The sequence below is a fragment of the Physella acuta genome, unplaced genomic scaffold (assembly GCF_028476545.2).
Source record: "Physella acuta isolate Inbredline_101_S28 unplaced genomic scaffold, ASM2847654v3 ptg000443l, whole genome shotgun sequence".
NCBI classification, from domain to species: domain Eukaryota; kingdom Metazoa; phylum Mollusca; class Gastropoda; family Physidae; genus Physella; species Physella acuta.
The window spans coordinates 77,433-96,455 of NW_026731962.1; the positions used below are offsets into that span (position 1 = coordinate 77,433).

Below are 19,023 nucleotides of genomic sequence, written 5' to 3' on the forward strand. Positions count from 1 at the left end.
TGTGTGTGCATGCTTGTTTGCCATAAAAGATTATAAAGTTTAAAAACTTCTTCAATATTCAACAATAAACAGTACCTGGTTGATCACCAAACATGAGATAATCATTGACACCATTGAAGTCTATAGCATAACCACCAGCTGGACCAGGAATTAGCTTTGGAGATCCAAAAAGATGAAGATCAAATGATGTAGTTTTCAATATGTCTCCTATTATTTTTATAAAAGACAACCAGTTGACATCTATTTGTGTCTCTAGAAACAAAAAATGAAATGGTAAAAATCATTAAGATGTTTTCAAAGTTTAAAGCTCAAATATTTTACTATAGTTAAACACATCTAAAAATAAAATTAAACGGGTAGATAATGGTTACAAATTCACAAAATTTATTCACTTGTAATTAAGGTCCATGATGAATTACTACTTGTAGTGTCACATATTGCACTGCCACTTATTGTTGCTCCATTTTCATAGCAGATGTTGTTGATGCTACAAATATCAATCTGAAATTGTTTTCAAAAACTGGATTTACTTTTTTTTAGTTATTATTAAAAAAAAGTAAATTAATTTAATTTATAAATGTGTAACTAAACACACATTTTAAGTTGTAAGAATGAAAAGTATGATAAAATGTTTAACTTACCCTTCTCGTGCATCCTCCTGATGTGCACGAGTCACAATTAGAGTCATAGGAAATAAACTGGAAAGGATTACTAGGTTTACTAGTACTGGTCGAGATAGAAATCTCCCAACTGCCTGTTTGAATCAGATCACACCTGACCATTTCAGAGCTGATGAACGTAGCATTAAACTCCAATGTTGTTGCACTAGCATTCACTATCACAGAATCTGATGTTGTCTAGGTAATACAAATATATACATTTATAAAAGTGTTAGGTATACTACTAATATTTTGAGAAAAATGTGTGACTCTGCAAACTAAAATAAATACACAGAACGTGAATGTTGGCTTTTTTAAATCAGAAAAACCATAATTACCACAAGCTGGCGTAAAATGCACTTCACATCACCACGTATAAAAGGATAGCCAAGTATGGTTATTTTTTTGCATTGGTTTTGATCCTGTGTAGAGTCACAGATGTTGCCACCCACAATGTTCACAAGGGTTGGTGGTTTACTTTTGTCAATTGAACAGTCATAACCAGCAAATTTGGGTGAACACAAGCACCTGTAATCTGCAAGTAATAAGTTAGCTTAAACTTAATGATTATATTTTTTCAAATCATCTTTCAAAATTTTGGTTTTGTTTGTTTTCAACACTAGCAGTTTTCTTTTAATTTCTAGCTTTTATTTTTATGTTGTGTAGTTTGATAACACCAATGACAAAAATAAGTTCACACAGATATTGAATGGTTAAGCTGATAAAATCCAATGTATACCTGGCACATTAATTTAAAAAAGATTTACGCTTCTGATTTTATAAAAATCCATTTTAATGTGTTTCAGATATAAGTTGTTGAAACTTTATTTCCTTACTTGAACAATTTCCATTGTGATTACAATCAGATGGGCAGAAATTAAAGTCCTGACTGGTTACATTAAGTGAAATTTTTGTTTGACACTGTGTTTCAATATTGATTGTCAATGATTTCAACCAAATGGGATCATCAGTCATCTAATAAATATTATGGCAAAGTGTTAAACACAGAGATCAAAACTTTAAAAAAATTGCAAATCAAAACATTTAAAAAACACAATTATGTCCTTGCAATTACCAAAGCAGCAATAGACAACGACTGTTATTTATAATCAAAAAAGGTAAAATTATGTAATCTTACCATGAAGTCTAACACACAAAACCTCAATGCAGTTGTAATATCTATATTGAAGTTTTTAATGCATGTTTCAAGAGAAGAGTTAGTTACTGCTTCAAGACACAGTTTATAAACATCTGCTTCTTCCTTCATGGATGGTGTCGGCCACATAACAGTCTAAAATTGAATATAAATATTTTCAATATATATTTAATTTACTTTATTAGAGCTACATAAAACTATAAACATCTTTTCCTCCATCAAGAATCTTGTAGTTATTTGGAGGTTTGAATTTCACTTCACTTGTTCTCTTTAAAGAAAGAATATAATAGTAGGATGACCATTTTTAAACTATCCCCTGTACTTGAAACACATCCATCAAAACATATTTATAATTATTAGATGCATTGTACCTGAACATTGTAAGTGTAATTGAGGTCTGCCTCATATATGGGTACATCCACATCTGGATCAAAGCATTGAGCTGGTTCTTCTGAGAGATCAATGAGACTGTCTGTTATGTCCTCAACTGTAATTTTTAATCAGAAATTATTATCAGTTTCTTTTAATACAACTGATATTTTCACAGAAATTATTGTTTTTAAACATAATTAAAAACCCACATAAATCAGGATAAAATAATAAATTTTATTGGAAGTTGTAACAGACTGAACTATTATGTATAATAACTATATTGTAAACAACTATGACTGAATGAAGAAGAAAAAAAGCTACATACACTGCTTGAATACAGGGTCATTGAAATCTTTTCTACAATCCACCATGTACTGATCAGACCCACAAGGTTCAGTGCCATTTGATAAGCAGCTACAGTAGGTGTTAAAGGTCATGTCATCATCATCTTGAGGACAATAACCAGAGTAAAGCGAGTCCTTTGGTTGTACTCTGAGCAACACAAATAAAGAGTATGTGAAGAGATGTTGAAAAAAAAACTCTCTCTAAAATATGTGTCACAACTTCTCACATTTTAAAATAATTTTGAGATCCAAAGTTACTTTATTTCTAAGTTAATGTTTAACATAAACATAAATAAAATATAATACATTTCTAAAGCTCTCTAGTAAAGAATTTAAAATGCTGGAAGAAGAAAGAAATTCAGTTACATTAACAAAAAACAAACATTATAAATTGTAACTATTTGAGTTCTATAAGTAAAGTTCCACTTTCAGGCCAAGCAATACATAGGGCTGATGAAATAGTTTATGTAATTTGACCTTGCTATATGAAGGGATGATGCATTATGCTCAGCAGCCTTTACTTTCCAGTTACGTGAATCCAATGCCCATCATTGCTGGGTGGATTCAGGGACATTCTGCAGTCCAGAGTCCAGGAGGAGATCCAAACTCAAGACCCTCAGTCTCTCAGATGAGTGCCCTACAACTCAACCACACTGTCTTACTATTGTGAGTTCCATATTTATTTATTTTTAAAATAACTACAAACCTCCAGGATTCATAAAATACATTTTGCTCTGTTCCACCAACAGCCAAATTTTTTCCATCAGAAGAATAAAATTCATTTGCTGTGTTGTCATCAAATGAACCACACAGACCTACAAATTATAAAAAGGTCAGTTTGTAGTTGATCCAATAACAAAACTAACACAACTCACTAAAGCAATTGTTTTCTGTTATTAGAAACATAAATATAAGAAATTACCTTCAGTGTGCCTGTAATCAACTGATGAGGCTGTTATCCAAATATTTAAATATCGAGGTTCTCCAGTGAAGATAAAATTCTCATTTTTTATTATTATTTTAGTACCACTTGGAAGGAGGACCTGACAAAGATGAAAACTTCATACTAGAAACCTGTTTTTATTCATAATTAAATCAAAAGAAATAGTCAGGAAACTTATTTCAATCCAAAATACAAGAAAATTGATTTAGATACTATGTTTAGTTTTTATGTTATCTTCACAAGTTAACTGGTAACTATTAAACATGTTAATTTGTTTTGTAATTCATTTAAATTAGTTAACAGCAGAAGGTGACTAAAGTATTAAGGCTCAGAAATCTTCACTGTACTATTGTTTATAGTTAAAGACATGTTTAAAAGTAAAGTACAAATCTGAGACCTGATGATCCATTCAACAGATAAAATGAAAGATCCACCCTACCTGATACTGGTTTCCATCATTTAATTTCAAAACCTTGAATCCTGGATTGATGTCTCCATTTTTGTACAGTTTAACAGTCAGTGGATAGAAAAGATTATTGCGATTGGGACCGCAACGGTCAATCAAAAGTACATCATCCTCAACTTGAATACCAAATGCACAGTTGCATGCAGCAATGTTATTGTTACATTTTCGGTAGAAGCCATGTACTTTATAAGGCAGAGTGGTGTGTCTGTATATCACGAACTCTCCTTCTTTGTAAATATTATGTAGCCTGTATCATAAAATATATACTTTTAACAAAAAAATAAACAGTTATTTTACAAGAAGAAATGACACCTACAGATAAATTCTATTTTTTTTTTAAATTATTAGGTTAATAAACAATGCTTGATAAAAAATGTAAGTACATAACAGATTTAAATCTCTATACATACACTCCATCAAAAGTTGTATAGTGGGGATCATTTATAGACTGGCATTGTGTTCCTGTATCTTTGTCAATGACTGTTACCTATTTAATTATATGAAAATGAAAAAAAACATTACCATTAATGCATCTATTTCTATTATAAAATTAGAAATCATAATCTGATTCTTTGGTTGTTTTAATTACTCAGTGTCATAAATATTCAGTAATGAGTATTCCTTTTCTAACAAGAACAACTTACCTGTGTTGTATGGGTGATCAAAAATACATCGCCACCAGAACATGAAACTGAGACAGTGATATTAATCTGGCCAGTGACATCTCCATCTTTAACCATGTCCACTGTAGCTTGAATGGGAATCTGTAGTCCTGTATCCCAGCTGCTGGTTGAAATGTTCTGATTACAAGTAAAACTGGTGTCATTCTGATTTATGTTAGAGAAGACAACTTGTCTTAGTGCATTGCCATTCTGGCATGTTTGTGGCCCATTGAAGTTGAAAACATTGATTGAAGCTTGGAGCCAAGTTGAATCTGGGTTGGAGGATGCACAGAAGAGGTGTGGTGGAATTGTTGAGGTTACGTGTATAAAGGCTGTATCCCCACCTTCTGTGACAGTAATTTTAGTTTCTTGAACCTGAAAAAATATGTGAAAATAATAAAAATTAAATGATGCGTATATAGATGTAAACATCATTGTATGATCTAAAAGTTATTTTAATATTTATTAAATATATATTGTTAAGACAATTAAGTCTACAGATTTAAAAGTAGCCTCCTTTTAAAAATACATGACTTAAACATAATTATAAACATGATTGAGAGATTAGGAAAAGAGTAAATAAGATAGTCTTACATTAGGCCTCATTACTTTGCATGCTTACCTTTACTATGATGTCAAACGTTGTGGTGAATGTAGGTCCACTGAGATCAGCACAGTTGTAAGTGTAGCAAGGTGTCACAGCACAAGCAATCTATTTTAAAAAGCAATCAAGTTTATACAATGAGAAACTAATTAGCAAAAGGTTAAGTAATGGTCAAATCTTATCATAACATTATATAACACTGATCTGTTGTTACATTTTTGTAGTAGATCTGTTACACATGAATTATCTCAACTCAAAAAATAGAACTCTTAGTGTTAAAAGTTGTTATACATTTTTGTTTTTGTAAAAACCAGTAGATTGGATACAATGCTAATTTTATTAATATAATTTGATTTTTTAAAAATTGATAATTAGCGCTTAATTACCTGTGAACCGTAGCTTCTATTGACAATGTGACTTTCATCTAGGATACTGGTATTGTTTGTTCCATAGATGTATTCTTGTTTAACTTCTATATCATTTAAATACCATTGAACATTGTACTCTACATTGCCACGCATCAGATTCACAAAGGTGCAAGTGAAGAAGGTGAGGCTTGTTTCAGACTTGTATTCCACAGTAATGATTGGTGGTGATTTCAGAGTGGGAAATTCTTAAATGTGAAAAGAATTAATCAGTTGAGATGTCGTTTTAATGAGTTCACAGCTGAATTAAAATAATTAGAATACTTTTTTTTTATTAAGTAAATAGTTGTAATTTGTTGTTACACACATACAATACTTGAATTGTTCAATTGTTTGTCTTTAAAGAAATATTTTCAACTATAAAAAAAATTTAACAGGAGTGTTATTTAATTACTAACCTGTAATAACTCCAAGAGCTGTCAAAACTGGCTTTGCAGCTGTGAAAACTGTCAGGCCTCCTAAGGTCATGCCAATAGCACACTTGCTGGATGTAGTAGAACCAATCACTAGATCTCCAAAAGAACTGCCTAAAGTCTCTAGAGCTGTGTATGAAGTTGTTTCCTTGACAACACTGTTCCATGAAACAGCTAGACCAAGTGAATTTGACCAGCTTATTTCAACTGGTATAAACCTGGAAGATATTTAATTATTGAATAAATCTTTAGGACTATTATCTATTCCAAGTTTTTTTACAAACAAATATTACATCATTTAATTATTCAAATAGTTAATAACTTGAATTTAAATATTTTAATACATTTTTATCTAAACTAGCCCAAGAAATTTAATACTTATTTTTTTTGTTTGAAATGTGAATATAATAACTGAAAACTACAATTCTTCTAGTTACCTTGAATCATTATTATCATACATCAATTTTTTTAAAGTTCAAGTTTAACTTACTTGTTGATTTCTGCTTTAGCTATTTTAAGTGACCACTGCCTATCCAGAGTGCGGACAAAAGTATGCACCCAACCATCACAGATAGACAAAGCAAGACCAGATCCAGTTTTGTCTGTTCCCCAAGAACTCATCACAAGACTGTCACACAATGACTCAAATTTGATGTTAAACTTGATTGTGAAGCCTGGTTGTTGGTGTAGGTTAGTATTTAAATAAAATATATTGTCTCTGGCTATCGTTACAAGCTGGCCAATTTTAGAGAAAGGTATTGCCTTTTCTCCTCCATAACCAGTGGTCAGTTGAAGTCCACCCACAGCTGTCAAGTTTCCATGTGTTGTTTTAAGCAACGTTGAGCTAAAAGCTTCATATTTGTAATCTTTACGAGAAACAGCTTCCTCTGTAAATTATAGTTATAAATTAGCTAAGCAAATTGTGACAGATCTGTTATAACTTAGATTAAACATGTAGTCTTATAGCAGATAATCAGGAAAAACTGAGCCTAAAATATTAAATATAAATGCTTTAACTTGTCTTTCATTTTTCCATATTTTTTTTAATTGAAAAATAGATCTGAATTTCAATAGATAAAAAAAAAATTACATGCGTTAAAAATAATCTAAACTCTTATTTCACAAAACAACTAATTTAATTCAGTTTATAAAATGTTTACAAGTCTTACTTGGAATAGTAGTCCATGATGAGGAGTTGGTTGCCCAGCAATATTTTACAGGATCATCTTTAAAGACCGAACCACTTTCATAACAATGGTCATTTATGATACAAGTATCATTCTGTTAAGAAAAATTGAAAATAATTTATTTTACCCGTATGTAGTTTTTTAAATCTATTCTAAATTACTGCTGGATTCTTAAAAATATAACATTGATGTTCTACCTTGTTTGAACAGCCATTTTCATTACATATCATACAGTTTCCATCATACAGGATCCAATTGATTACTTTTCCTTTATTGATGCCATTTAGGCTAATTTCTATGGTAGCAGATTGCTGTAGGGTCACATTGCAGATAACTTTGTTGTTACTGATGTAGATAGCTTTGTGTGCTGTTGTTGTTTGCTGAGAAAATAACCATTCAGATTTTATTTGTGAGTAAACAAATAAATTATACTTGAATCAACTTTAAATGGTGCATTACTTTTTAGATAATAAATCAGACTTTAAAAACAAAATATATCAGCTGATTAACTTAAAAACATCACATACATTTTAAAATTATGTAATCACATTTTTAACACGTTTTTCTTAACTCAGCTTCGCGTTTGTTTGGATGTTTGTTGTTAAAAGGACATCGAAAATTAGCCCACTTCTGATTGCTCTAGAGATCTGAAATTTGGAATGCAGGCTATTTTCGCCTAACAATTTCAGATGCAATCATAAAAACTAGCAATTAGAGACCTAAATTAGCTTAATTAAATTACGCCCCAAGGACCATAAAATCGAGGACATGATTTCTAAACATACCGACAAGACTGGAGGCCTATTGACACAGTTACTTCGGCCCCAATCGATGTGAGCGCGCTGGCCGTGATCGTATAGTGGTTAGTACTTCGCGTTGTGGCCGCGACAACCCAGGTTCGAATCCTGGTCACGGCATGTAGGCTTAATTAAATTACGCCCTTTCTCTGTTTAAAGCGTATCGGTCGCTCAAGATTTTTAGTCCGTGTATTTATAAACACTTAGTCAAGTCATACTTAATCAAGTCATTAGATAAAGTAGAAAATAAACTATATAAAAAACTTTTTAAAAAGGAGAAAATAAAATACTTAAAAAAAAACTTTTTTAAAAACCACGTTTTTCTTGTTGACTAAAAAGTAGAAAATAAATTTTTCTTTTGTGCTTCCTCGAGCTGTGCAGGTTCTTGTGATGACTGACAAAAAACGTGGGTCGGGCAGATGGGTCGGGAAATTTGATGGTGAACGTACCCACGTTTTTTGTCAGTCATCACAAGAACCTGCACAGCTCGAGGAAGCACAAAAGAAAAATTTATTTTCTACATTTTAGTCCACAAGAAAAACATGGTTTTTTAAAAAGTTTTTTTTTTAAGTATTTTATTTTTAAATAGACAAATTAAATCTTACATTCATAGTTACATGACATGTTAAGTTCTGGGTATCAACAAAACCAGACCCTAGAATTTCAATTTCTTCACAGTTTTTAGATGAGCTGGTGTCACACTTTCCACTGAGAGTTAGTATTGTTGGGGGTACAGTCAGATCCACTGAGCAGTTAGAAGAATCAAGGCCTAGTTTACAAAAAAAAATATATTTAGCTCAACATAATTACAAGTTCTACATTGATGAGTTAAATCTCACAATTAGTTACAATAGAGTAACTCCCTACCAGTAACACAATTGTTGTTGTCTGGGCATCCACAAATATTAATCTCTGGTGCAGCATTGTTAATCCACAGGGATACATTGGTGTTGATGAAATGAAGACATGACCACTTATAGCTGGACTTGTATTCTTTGGTGTTTGAGGTGTCTTCGGTCCTCTAGAAAAAATATAACAATCGGGTTTGAATAAGCATTGTCTAATTCTATTTGGAAATATACAATATTGCTGCCAATATTTTAATTACCTGGATATTGGAAACACAGGTTTGTATGATGGTCTCAATGTCCAGATAGGTATAAACATTAGCACAATATTCACCAATTGCATTTTTATCTAATGCAGTCTGACATAAGCTTTTTACAGCTGCTTCTGTTAAGTTCTTGTTTTTTGTTGGCCATGAGGAAAGCTAAAAAAAATAATAACAAAATCATAAAACATTTTATGACATTGAACATTTTTGGACAAAACCAAATTATATTGATACTAATATACAAAAAGTTAAAAAGTTGTATACCTGTGGAATGTATGCTTCTTCCATGTCATAAGAGAATTTCTTGTTAGGGTCACAGCAATCAGTAGGAGTGTAGGAAAACTGCACTAGTGAGCTTGTAATATCAATGCCTGAAATTTGAGAAGGATTCAAATCTAGTGCCTTGTTCATTTGGTGCAAATAATAAACTGTTGATAAATTAAGAACTGAATATTTTATTTCAAGGATTTACAGCTTTAAAGCATTTTTTTTAAATAATAAACATGTATTTTATTTTTATATAGGTAAATATAAATCTTATTAAACCATTAATTTTACCAGTATTTAATGTTTTTCCTGATACATTATTAGCTGCAATATCACAATAGGTGATGTCTAGTCCTGAGTCACAAATTAGTTGTGATGCACCATCACATTGGCAGTAGTTATCAGTGTCTTCAGCTGGCATTGATGATTCTGAGCAGATTCCATTTAAATAGGAAATACTTGCCCTATAAAAGATTTAAAACAGAATTATTTTTTCTATTAAATTTCTTTTTAATTTAGAAAACTTACAGGAATACTGAAAATGGGCTATTAAAATAGATATTTAAGAATTTGCAATGATAGAAATAAATTACAAAAAAACAACTTTGATAAGGAAAATTTATGTAGGTTTGATGGTTGATAGTTACTCTGAGTTAATTATATAAAAATTATTTCCTAAAAAAAGCTACTTGAGCTGACTACTTCAAATACAAATTTTAATAGTCACCTCCAAGCTTCAATGAAAGCTTCTGTATCATTATCATTGCTGAAGTTTGAGGCAATGATATCATTGTCTACTAGTCCATCATTATTTCCGCATAGCCCTAGATTTGAAAGGTAAAATGTTAACACACTTACATTTATAACTGGTACACTTTAAAATGAATTTAATTTACTACAAAACAGATGTTTGAATGTTACTAAAATTTACCTTGAAGTACTCCAGAATCATAAGTGTAAATCACTGTGTTTAGGCTGTTTTCATTTACCATAACCTCAACAAAGGAGCCATTTGGTAGGGTAATCTAGAAAGTTAATGCAGCAATGAATTTATTTCTATACAAAACTAATCTTTTTTTAAAAAGTAATGCTTTCATTCTATCACTTTTTTTATTAAGTCAAAATAATTTCAAAATTTTTATTTCAAATGTTCATACAAAATTTAAAAAAAGGTTAACATACCGTGAACATTTTTCCATCTTCAAATCTGGCAATGCGTGTTCCTGGAGTGAGTTTGTCATTCAAGTGTAGTCGAACATCAACAGCTCCAGAGGAAGTACAGTGATCAATGGTAACTACATCATCATCAGACTTTACCATGACTGCACACATGCATGTCGATGTGTTATTATAACATGATGTTTGTATGATGTGCACCTAGTTGATAAAACAATAGTAAAAAAAATAATAACATTTTATTTACATTATTAAACCTATTGATTACAAAACAATAACAAAACCGTAGTCAGTTTCTGTATTGACAAGACAAACGGAAAAATTTACCTCTGCTGAAGAGCCAGTGCTTTTGTAGGCAACAAATTCTCCTCTCAGGAAGTTTGAATATGGACTGAATTTTAAAAAAATTGAATTTCATAAATGATTTTCAGATTATAACTACAAATATCTGGACATTAAACTTATAACACTGTATTTTATGAAGCCTTCAGTTAAAAATAATAGATTAAATTATTTTTAAATACTGATAGTATTCACAGTATTCAAAAACATGTATGTCAATCACATAATATTTTTGGGACAATGAATTAGATCAGACACATTCTATAACAAGTACTAGAGCTTAAAGACTTTAGATTTTTATTAGAGCAGAGAAAATTTTTAGAAAGATTATATCTCACATTGTAGGGACATTAGAAGCTTTGAGATAAAAACTGTGTGGTATGTATAATTATTTGATCTATTTCTAATAGTCCCATATTTTAACAAGGCTTAACTAATTTATAAGTCACAACAATATGTTGTTTGAGGTAAAACAGTATGCTAGAAAAAAATCATCTTACTGTTTATCAAATGTCACCATGTGAGTACCAACAGAACATTGTTTAGCTTGTGGACTGTCCTTGACTGTAAGCTTTAGACAATCAAAAATAGTTGTCATCATTTGTACAAGAAACCGAGTTTTTAAAAATTTAAATCAATGATGTGACTTAACTCATTGAACTCTAAAGTTTGACAATTCACGACCAGTTGAATGTAATTTTGAAGATAATGTTATATCTATATAGACCATAAAAAATAGAACTTACATTTAACACAGCTACATCCAATGACTGTCTGACTTCTGATCCCATAAGTACTTTAGCTGATACATGAACTTTCAACAGCTGATCTAGCTCTAGTAAATTATCTTGTACTGCTTGGACCTCAAAAGAATAAGTTGTTTGCCAGTTGCTGTAGGTCAGAAGTCTGCTGCACTGAAGGCTTGAACCAAAATTATTATTTTGGCTGAAGATAACTTGAGGCTAAAATAGTTTCAAAGTGAATTAGAAATAAACAGTATTTTACTCTTTTAAAAATGTATAACAGTAATACTCTTAATGTTTAGAAAAAAAACACGGATATGTTATGAAATTAAAAAGAAAAATTATATTTCTTGTGAAACCAACATAGTATTTTGTTGATAAACAACTAATTCCTAAAACTAACTTGTCAGTCTTTAATCATCTTTTTTTATATAAATATAAATATCCACATTAACCTATGTTACTCTTGGGTTATGTATAATGAGTAACAACATCATTCAAGAGGATTCATACCAGTATTTTTCTTTGACATGTGAGAGGTTGTTGCTGTGTAGTTTGGATATAGATTTCAATGCTACAGTTGTTCCAGTTACTAGAGTTGCCACAGAAAAATCCAGGAGGGAAAGAAGAGGACACATGGAAGGTGTCAGACTTGTTTCTTTCAATTACCACCAAACTAGTCTCCTGTATCTGGTTACAAGATTATCATTTTATGTGTTATTTGAAATAATGGTTTTGTTCTTTACACTATTAATTTACTATTAGAATTCTATTTAAATACATGTTTAAATAAAATATTAGTGTTACCACTATTCTTTACTTTCTATAAATGCTGCTTTGAAAATGACAATATAAAAGATACAATCTTAGAGCAGAAATGTCTTCAAATAAAAATTTCAAAAATGTATAAGTTATAGTTTATATGTTTACTTGAATTTGTGAAGAAAGTTCATCACTGTATCTCCAATCAGAATAGGTGTCTAGATTAGAAGCATTTTTGTATCCTCGCACTGCACATGTAATCTAAAAAAATATTTAAAATGGAAAAAAGTAAAATTAAAGAGGTCATATTTATTTAAGAACATTTAATGAAAAATTATTCTTGTTAATATGCAAAGTTAATAATAAATTTCCTCCTCTATCCCAATATTTTATAATTACACAATTTGTCACAATGTTGATGGTATAAATTCCAGTGAAGCCATTACTTACAGAGTCTCCTAGATTAAAGTCTGGGATATCATCTACACTTAAACGGCTATCAGTGCTGCATGTGATTGAAGTTTGGTTTTTGATTGTGATGTTTTGTCTGTACATCCATAGTACTTCATAATGAACATCAGATTTACACTGTTCACCTGTACAACATCATTATTTCATACAATTTTGAATTTTTCAGAAATGAAAATTACATAGTATTTCAATAGCTTTAGTTTAATTCATGATGAGACCTAGTTAATTTGCAATAAATTATTAGTATCAGTAGGGCTAAAACAATAAAGCAATAAAGTTTTTAAAAATAACTTTATAAAATAATACTTAATAATGATCCCTTTTAACTAAATGAAAGGTATAAATAATAATAAAGTAAACATTATTACTGTTTAGCTTGCAAGTGATTAAAAAGAATGGAGAATTCTTGATGTCTTGAGTTGAAATCACTGGTTTTCTGATGCTTGGAGCAACTAAATATTTTAAAACAATAATTAATTTAATCACAAAATTATTAAAATGCTTAAAAAAACACTTCTTTTTAAAGATGAAAAAATAGAATGACTAGATAAGAAAAAATTCTGAAAACATTTTAATTTTGTGATACAAACTTTTGAGTATAATAGAATAACTACATTAAATTCAAAATTATATCAACACTTACGTGACAAAATGCTGAAGGAAGTTTGATTTTTTGTTGGCTGACATGACAGAGATTGATTTTCTTGGGAAATTTCATCAAAAGCATAGCATCGATTTCCAATGAAGCATGTGTCAGTCTACAAAATGTTAAGATATACCAGTATAAAAATTATATTACCTACTGACACAAAAAGGTGTAAATCATTTTATAAAATGTATATTTCTATACACTTTTTAAAATATTAAGACTGATAAACATGTTGTATATGGTTCTAAATATCTTGTAAAACATTATGCTTAATAGTAAGAGCTGTTTTGATAAGTCAACGATGGAATTAAAAAAATCAAACAAGAACACATATCTACAAATATCAAGTTGACAGGTACAATAGCACTAAAAAAACTAATATAAATATATATTACCTTTATTGTGCAAATATCAGGTTCTGTTGTACAAGTAAGGCATGTAGAGTCATAGATCAAATAGTTGTTATAACTACTGAGAATGTCTTCATTGTTACTAATGGCTAGGGCAAAGCTCTCTGTAAGATTTACTTGGCATGAAACTGTGTTAAAATTGATGAATTTTGCAGTTGTTGTGATTTCTTCCTTAGAAACTTCAATGGTTTTTTCAAGAATCTGGAATATATGAAATCCATGAAATAAATTTAATAATAATAAATCTTGAGAGAAAAAAATAAATCTATTTAAAAATATTTTATTTTAAAAAACTAGTATCAGATTATATGTTTTTTTATTACTGTATACAAAATGTAATCTCAACTATTACCGTGATAGTCTTAATATGACAAGTCAAGTTGACACTGTTGAGGAAATTGAACCCATTGATGTCAATTTTATTAGGACATCTCTTTGATTTTAAATCACAGATTCTGTTACTTGGTGAATCTATGACTTGGGGAGGTACCCTCAGATCTATGTCACATGCTGCACCTCCAAAACCATCTTTACAAATGCATTTTCCTGTTGATGTGTTGGTATAGAAATATTTATTATCATATGCAATTTTATAGTTTTAATGTATTTTATGAAAAGAAAAAAAACACTACCCTTAGAGCATAAAATAATTTATTAACCTATAACAAAACAAAATAAATTTTTATAAATTTAGAGTTCTTCTAATAGAGTTGGCAATTTCTAAAAGTTGTCTAAATAGCTTACCATTGGTGCAAGTACCATTCATGTTGCAATCAGATGGGCAGATTGAGCCAAAAATTGTTTCATTCAAATACACCCCATTGCTATCATAGATCCAGTAGCTAAAGAAAAAAGAGCAATTTAAGATTCAAATTACAATTACTTGAACTAGTCAAAGTAGATAATACAGTAACAACTAATTTACCTTATGTTGGTTTGAAGATGCAGTAAACAACGCAAGTTGAGATTTTCCAGAGCGGAAAGGGCAAATTCAACAGAGTCCAAAATCTAATTAAAAAAGAATAATGATAAAATATAGCAATGTTTTTGATTAAAGTAAGCTGCTGTTGAAAAAATATACCTCTGCTCATAGCCTGAAAATTTAATCTATGTAATTTCAATATAACTCTTTGTTTAAGGGTACAAATTGATAATGTCATAGAAATAACAACATAAGTTAAAAGAATACATTACATCGCTAATTTGTAAAACAATTACCAGAATGTCCTCTACACAGCCTTCAATTAGAACATCAAATTTGAGTGCAGAAACCAATCCAAGGCATGCCCGACCTGATTGACTGCTATATAAATAATCTATACAATAGTTCTGGGCTTTTTCAAATGTCCAGCCACTTGGAGTTGGCCATGTTGGTACCTATAAAAGCAAAAATTAAATTATTAAACATTCCATATTTAAAGACCAATACCCTTATAATGTTAAGAAAAGATTTCTCAAAAAGTTGTTTAAAAGTTAACTTACCTCAGGTTTGTATGTCACATCATATTCAAATTTCAAGCTGCAGTTTGGTTTCAGAGCAGACATGTACAGGTCATTTGTGATATCTAAACCTATAGTGAATAGAATAATTGAACATATTGTATGTAGGATAAGGATGGTGCATTACTCATAAAAATATTAGTTGCCTTTAAAAGTAACTTTCATCTTACATAAAAAAGTAGGGTCACTTAAAGTAATCCATGTTAAAACTCTTACAGAATGCATTAATAAAAGCGTTTAGAAGCACTATATTTATTATTAAAGTTAAGTTTTCATCATGAAGCTGATGTGGGTTTTTTTAAGTTCCTTTGATGTGTGATTTGTCAAACATAGAAGTGTGAATTGAGAGAAGTGAGTATTCCATTTTTTTTCTCTTCCCATATAATGATATGCTTGGTTAAACAATGCTGATTTCCCTAAATTTAAAAGCTGCATTCTGGTAAATCTTGTGTAGCCCATGGATAATTATTGTGCCATTTTGAAATGTGCATCAGTAGCTTTTTATATAATCTAAAATTGTGGATACAATATCTAGGAACATGATCTAGTGAAATTTAGTTGGAGCTGAAGTTGTGTGCTGAGCAAAAATGTGAGTTGATGTGTTCCTGTAGTTTGTTTTTCTATTGCGGAATGGCCAGACTATAGGCTAATAGTGAGCAAAGTATTTTCATTGTGTGATGCTAGTCATTCAATTTAGATTCGTTTTATGGGGACATTTTCTAAACACCGGTTCATTTATAAGTAATTGTTAAGAATTATCATAAACTATAATTTAGGCCTAGATGCTTAGCTTGAAAAACTATCTACCTCCTAAAATGTCCCTTAATCCATTCTGGCAGCCAGAAAGATATACATTTGAACTGCATGACTGGCTAGAACCACAAGTACAGAAAGCTGTTGGGATGACTACATCACCGCTGTCACTTCCACAATAACCACCATAAATAGATTCTTCTTGTGTTACTCTGAAAATTTTGAATGAGTACAAAAAGTTATTTAAAAAATTCTAAATCAACAAATCAGTGTTGGAGATTGTTTTTAAATACAGCTATTAAAGTAATGGAATTTAATTTAAAGAAACAAACATAATATAAAATAAATGATTAGAAACTGTACATAAACATAAGTTATGATTGCTCATTTTTAAATATGGATTTTTAAAAATACCTAGAGATGTAGTATTAGTATAGTTAAATATTGATTAAAAGGAATAAAGGAATGAATCAAATAACAATAAATTAAATTTTAAATTGTTCTAGTGAAAGTTGTGTATTAATTAGAAGCACTCACCTCCAGCTCAAAGAAAAGTCATCAATTCTGGTGTCTGGTACAAGTTCACCAGTTCTGGATGTCAAATCATTGGTTTCATCATCATCATAGCTTCCACACAAACCTTATTAAAACAGAAATATAGATTTAAGAGTTAAATACTATAGCTTTTTAAAAATTATTAGAGTGTTCACTTTCTTTCTGGTTTGACAATTTTGATCTAAAAGCATAGTAAGGTAGTGGTAAAATCTTAAAAATAATACATTCTATTTAAAAAAAGAGAGAACCAATCAGGGGCATTTTAATTTTACAAGATGATATATTTATTTTTTAAACCAAAAAAATCAACAAACCTGAAGTCTGCTTAAATTCATTGGAAGGTGCCTGTAGAACAACATTGATAAATTTGCGGCCAGCTGTTGCTATTACTTTCAACCCTGTTGGAAGTGTTATCTGAAATACACATAATATAGGGATTTTAATTACAGGTGCTGAATCATATTTTTTCCTTCTAGCTTAGCAATGACAAGTAAACTTTCAATGCTTTTTGAGACTTGGCAGACATAAATGCAGTTGATATTTATGTCCTTATAAACTTGTTTACTCAGCATACTCAGGCTAAACTATGAGCTTACTACTTGGCAGTCTAGCCACACACATTTACATCCCTTACAAGCAGATTCAGAGAAAAAATATAATACCAAAAAACCAATAGGTTTATAGTAATACTATCAAAACCATATAAGTGATACATTATATCAGAATACACATTTAATAAACAAAAATTCTATATTATTTATGTGTTCTCTTTTTTTCTTATATAGATAATGCTTTATAAGTAGATCTGGGGGATAGCATAAATTGTAAAAAAAAATAAAGTTATTTAACCACTAAAAGACTATTACACAAAAAGAAATGAACTTAGATTAAGCACTTAACATCTACTTTGTTAAATGATATATTTTATAAGCCCTTGATTAAATGACAATTTACCTCAAACCTTCTCCCGTCATCATAACTTGCTACAGTGAGACCTTGAGTAAGTTCTCCATCTACAATCATATCAACATTAAGTGGATACTGCCTTTCAGGATCACCAATAAGTGGTCCACATCTGTCTATTCTGACAACAGTTTTCCCAGCTCTGACAATCAATGCACAGTTACATGAAGCTTTGCCATCTCTGCACTTTCTATAGTAAGCTCGCACCTGTCATGTACAAAAACAAATCTCAAGTAATTTTTAATGATTTTTCTATACAACCTATTTTTTTACTTTGAGTAACAGAAATAATCAAGTTCACAACTCACAATAACAGCTTTAAAATTTTTAAACATGTCTTATTTTTTTTTGGTTGAGGTTTAAAGTAGCTCTTTATTCCTGTCACTTTTTTCTGGTATGGTTTCAGTTCTTAATACCTAAGTAGCCTCCCCCCCCCTTACTATCTCCAAAAAAGGATCTTTTTGATTTAATATACCTCTTGCTGTCCAGACTTGTGTAAGTATAGAATAAATTCTCCAACATTGAAATTATTGTAATACCTGGAATGAATTAAACATATAACCAGATTATCAATTTAAAAGTAAGTATTTAAGATAATAATACAGTCTCAAGATTAAAATGTACTATTTTAATTTTTACAAACTTTCTGTTAAAACTCTACCACCAGTAAATACTCACTTTCCATCCAATGTTGTCATGTGTGGGTCATTTATAGATTGACAGATGGCAATTTTGTCTGTGTCAATAATCTTGACCTAATGGAACAAAAATATATTCATTTTTAGACTTGAATAGTTTTAAATAGAAAATTAATTCAGAATAAAATTTCAAAGATTAAAAAACTTTTTAAAAATTACCTGAAGAGAGCCAACAACAATGCTGAAATTTTGAGTAAGTTGAGCATTGACAGTGACATCCCTTAAAACATCTCCATCTATCTTGCCATCCAACACAGCTCTGACTACCACTGTCTGAGTAAGCTGCCAGTTGTTATTGTTGATAACTACAGCACATGCAGGAATGGATGGTTGCTCTGTCTGCCATCTAAAGACCAGCTGAGGCAAAGGTTGTTTGGTAACAGGACAACGAATATCTGGTGAGCTGGAACTGGGTGGGACTTGCATGGTTATGGAAATCTCACATGAGCTGTTGTTGTTCTTGTCACAGAAAACAAGGGGAGGGAAGTTGGAAGATATCCTGAAAACTTTGTCTTCATATCCTTCTTTTATCTCCAGTGATAATTTTCCAATTAGCTGAAAATAAATTTTAAAAATAAAACAATTTAATTTA

At 30.4% G+C, this 19,023-nt stretch overlaps 1 protein-coding gene and 1 non-coding gene across 2 annotated transcripts in view; one reads left to right on the forward strand and one right to left on the reverse strand.

Moving 5' to 3' along the window:
• Positions 1-19,023, reverse strand: part of LOC131943142 (uncharacterized) — a 120,031-nt gene that overhangs the window by 43,197 nt on the left and 57,811 nt on the right. The window contains exons 73-120 of the mRNA XM_059303147.1: positions 18,591-18,986; positions 18,412-18,488; positions 18,209-18,272; positions 17,725-17,940; positions 17,085-17,184; positions 16,753-16,855; positions 16,270-16,427; positions 15,445-15,533; positions 15,181-15,339; positions 14,888-14,970; positions 14,707-14,804; positions 14,315-14,508; positions 13,948-14,163; positions 13,547-13,661; positions 13,272-13,355; positions 12,883-13,028; positions 12,601-12,693; positions 12,184-12,360; positions 11,674-11,889; positions 11,428-11,498; positions 10,913-10,976; positions 10,592-10,786; positions 10,341-10,434; positions 10,137-10,233; positions 9,701-9,873; positions 9,407-9,513; positions 9,137-9,298; positions 8,896-9,049; positions 8,634-8,797; positions 7,429-7,611; positions 7,214-7,325; positions 6,535-6,931; positions 6,030-6,262; positions 5,593-5,819; positions 5,225-5,314; positions 4,585-4,977; positions 4,351-4,427; positions 3,914-4,187; positions 3,454-3,574; positions 3,238-3,346; positions 2,513-2,679; positions 2,187-2,302; positions 1,798-1,950; positions 1,496-1,634; positions 998-1,194; positions 642-857; positions 393-501; positions 76-252 (exon numbers count right to left, since the gene is read on the reverse strand). Coding sequence (XP_059159130.1) covers positions 76-252; positions 393-501; positions 642-857; positions 998-1,194; positions 1,496-1,634; positions 1,798-1,950; positions 2,187-2,302; positions 2,513-2,679; positions 3,238-3,346; positions 3,454-3,574; positions 3,914-4,187; positions 4,351-4,427; positions 4,585-4,977; positions 5,225-5,314; positions 5,593-5,819; positions 6,030-6,262; positions 6,535-6,931; positions 7,214-7,325; positions 7,429-7,611; positions 8,634-8,797; positions 8,896-9,049; positions 9,137-9,298; positions 9,407-9,513; positions 9,701-9,873; positions 10,137-10,233; positions 10,341-10,434; positions 10,592-10,786; positions 10,913-10,976; positions 11,428-11,498; positions 11,674-11,889; positions 12,184-12,360; positions 12,601-12,693; positions 12,883-13,028; positions 13,272-13,355; positions 13,547-13,661; positions 13,948-14,163; positions 14,315-14,508; positions 14,707-14,804; positions 14,888-14,970; positions 15,181-15,339; positions 15,445-15,533; positions 16,270-16,427; positions 16,753-16,855; positions 17,085-17,184; positions 17,725-17,940; positions 18,209-18,272; positions 18,412-18,488; positions 18,591-18,986 — 7,555 coding nt within the window. The remainder of the gene's footprint in view (positions 1-75; positions 253-392; positions 502-641; positions 858-997; positions 1,195-1,495; positions 1,635-1,797; positions 1,951-2,186; positions 2,303-2,512; positions 2,680-3,237; positions 3,347-3,453; positions 3,575-3,913; positions 4,188-4,350; positions 4,428-4,584; positions 4,978-5,224; positions 5,315-5,592; positions 5,820-6,029; positions 6,263-6,534; positions 6,932-7,213; positions 7,326-7,428; positions 7,612-8,633; positions 8,798-8,895; positions 9,050-9,136; positions 9,299-9,406; positions 9,514-9,700; positions 9,874-10,136; positions 10,234-10,340; positions 10,435-10,591; positions 10,787-10,912; positions 10,977-11,427; positions 11,499-11,673; positions 11,890-12,183; positions 12,361-12,600; positions 12,694-12,882; positions 13,029-13,271; positions 13,356-13,546; positions 13,662-13,947; positions 14,164-14,314; positions 14,509-14,706; positions 14,805-14,887; positions 14,971-15,180; positions 15,340-15,444; positions 15,534-16,269; positions 16,428-16,752; positions 16,856-17,084; positions 17,185-17,724; positions 17,941-18,208; positions 18,273-18,411; positions 18,489-18,590; positions 18,987-19,023) is intronic.
• Positions 8,077-8,148, forward strand: Trnah-gug (transfer RNA histidin (anticodon GUG)). Its single transcript has one exon. It is a non-coding gene; the product is annotated as a tRNA-His (tRNA).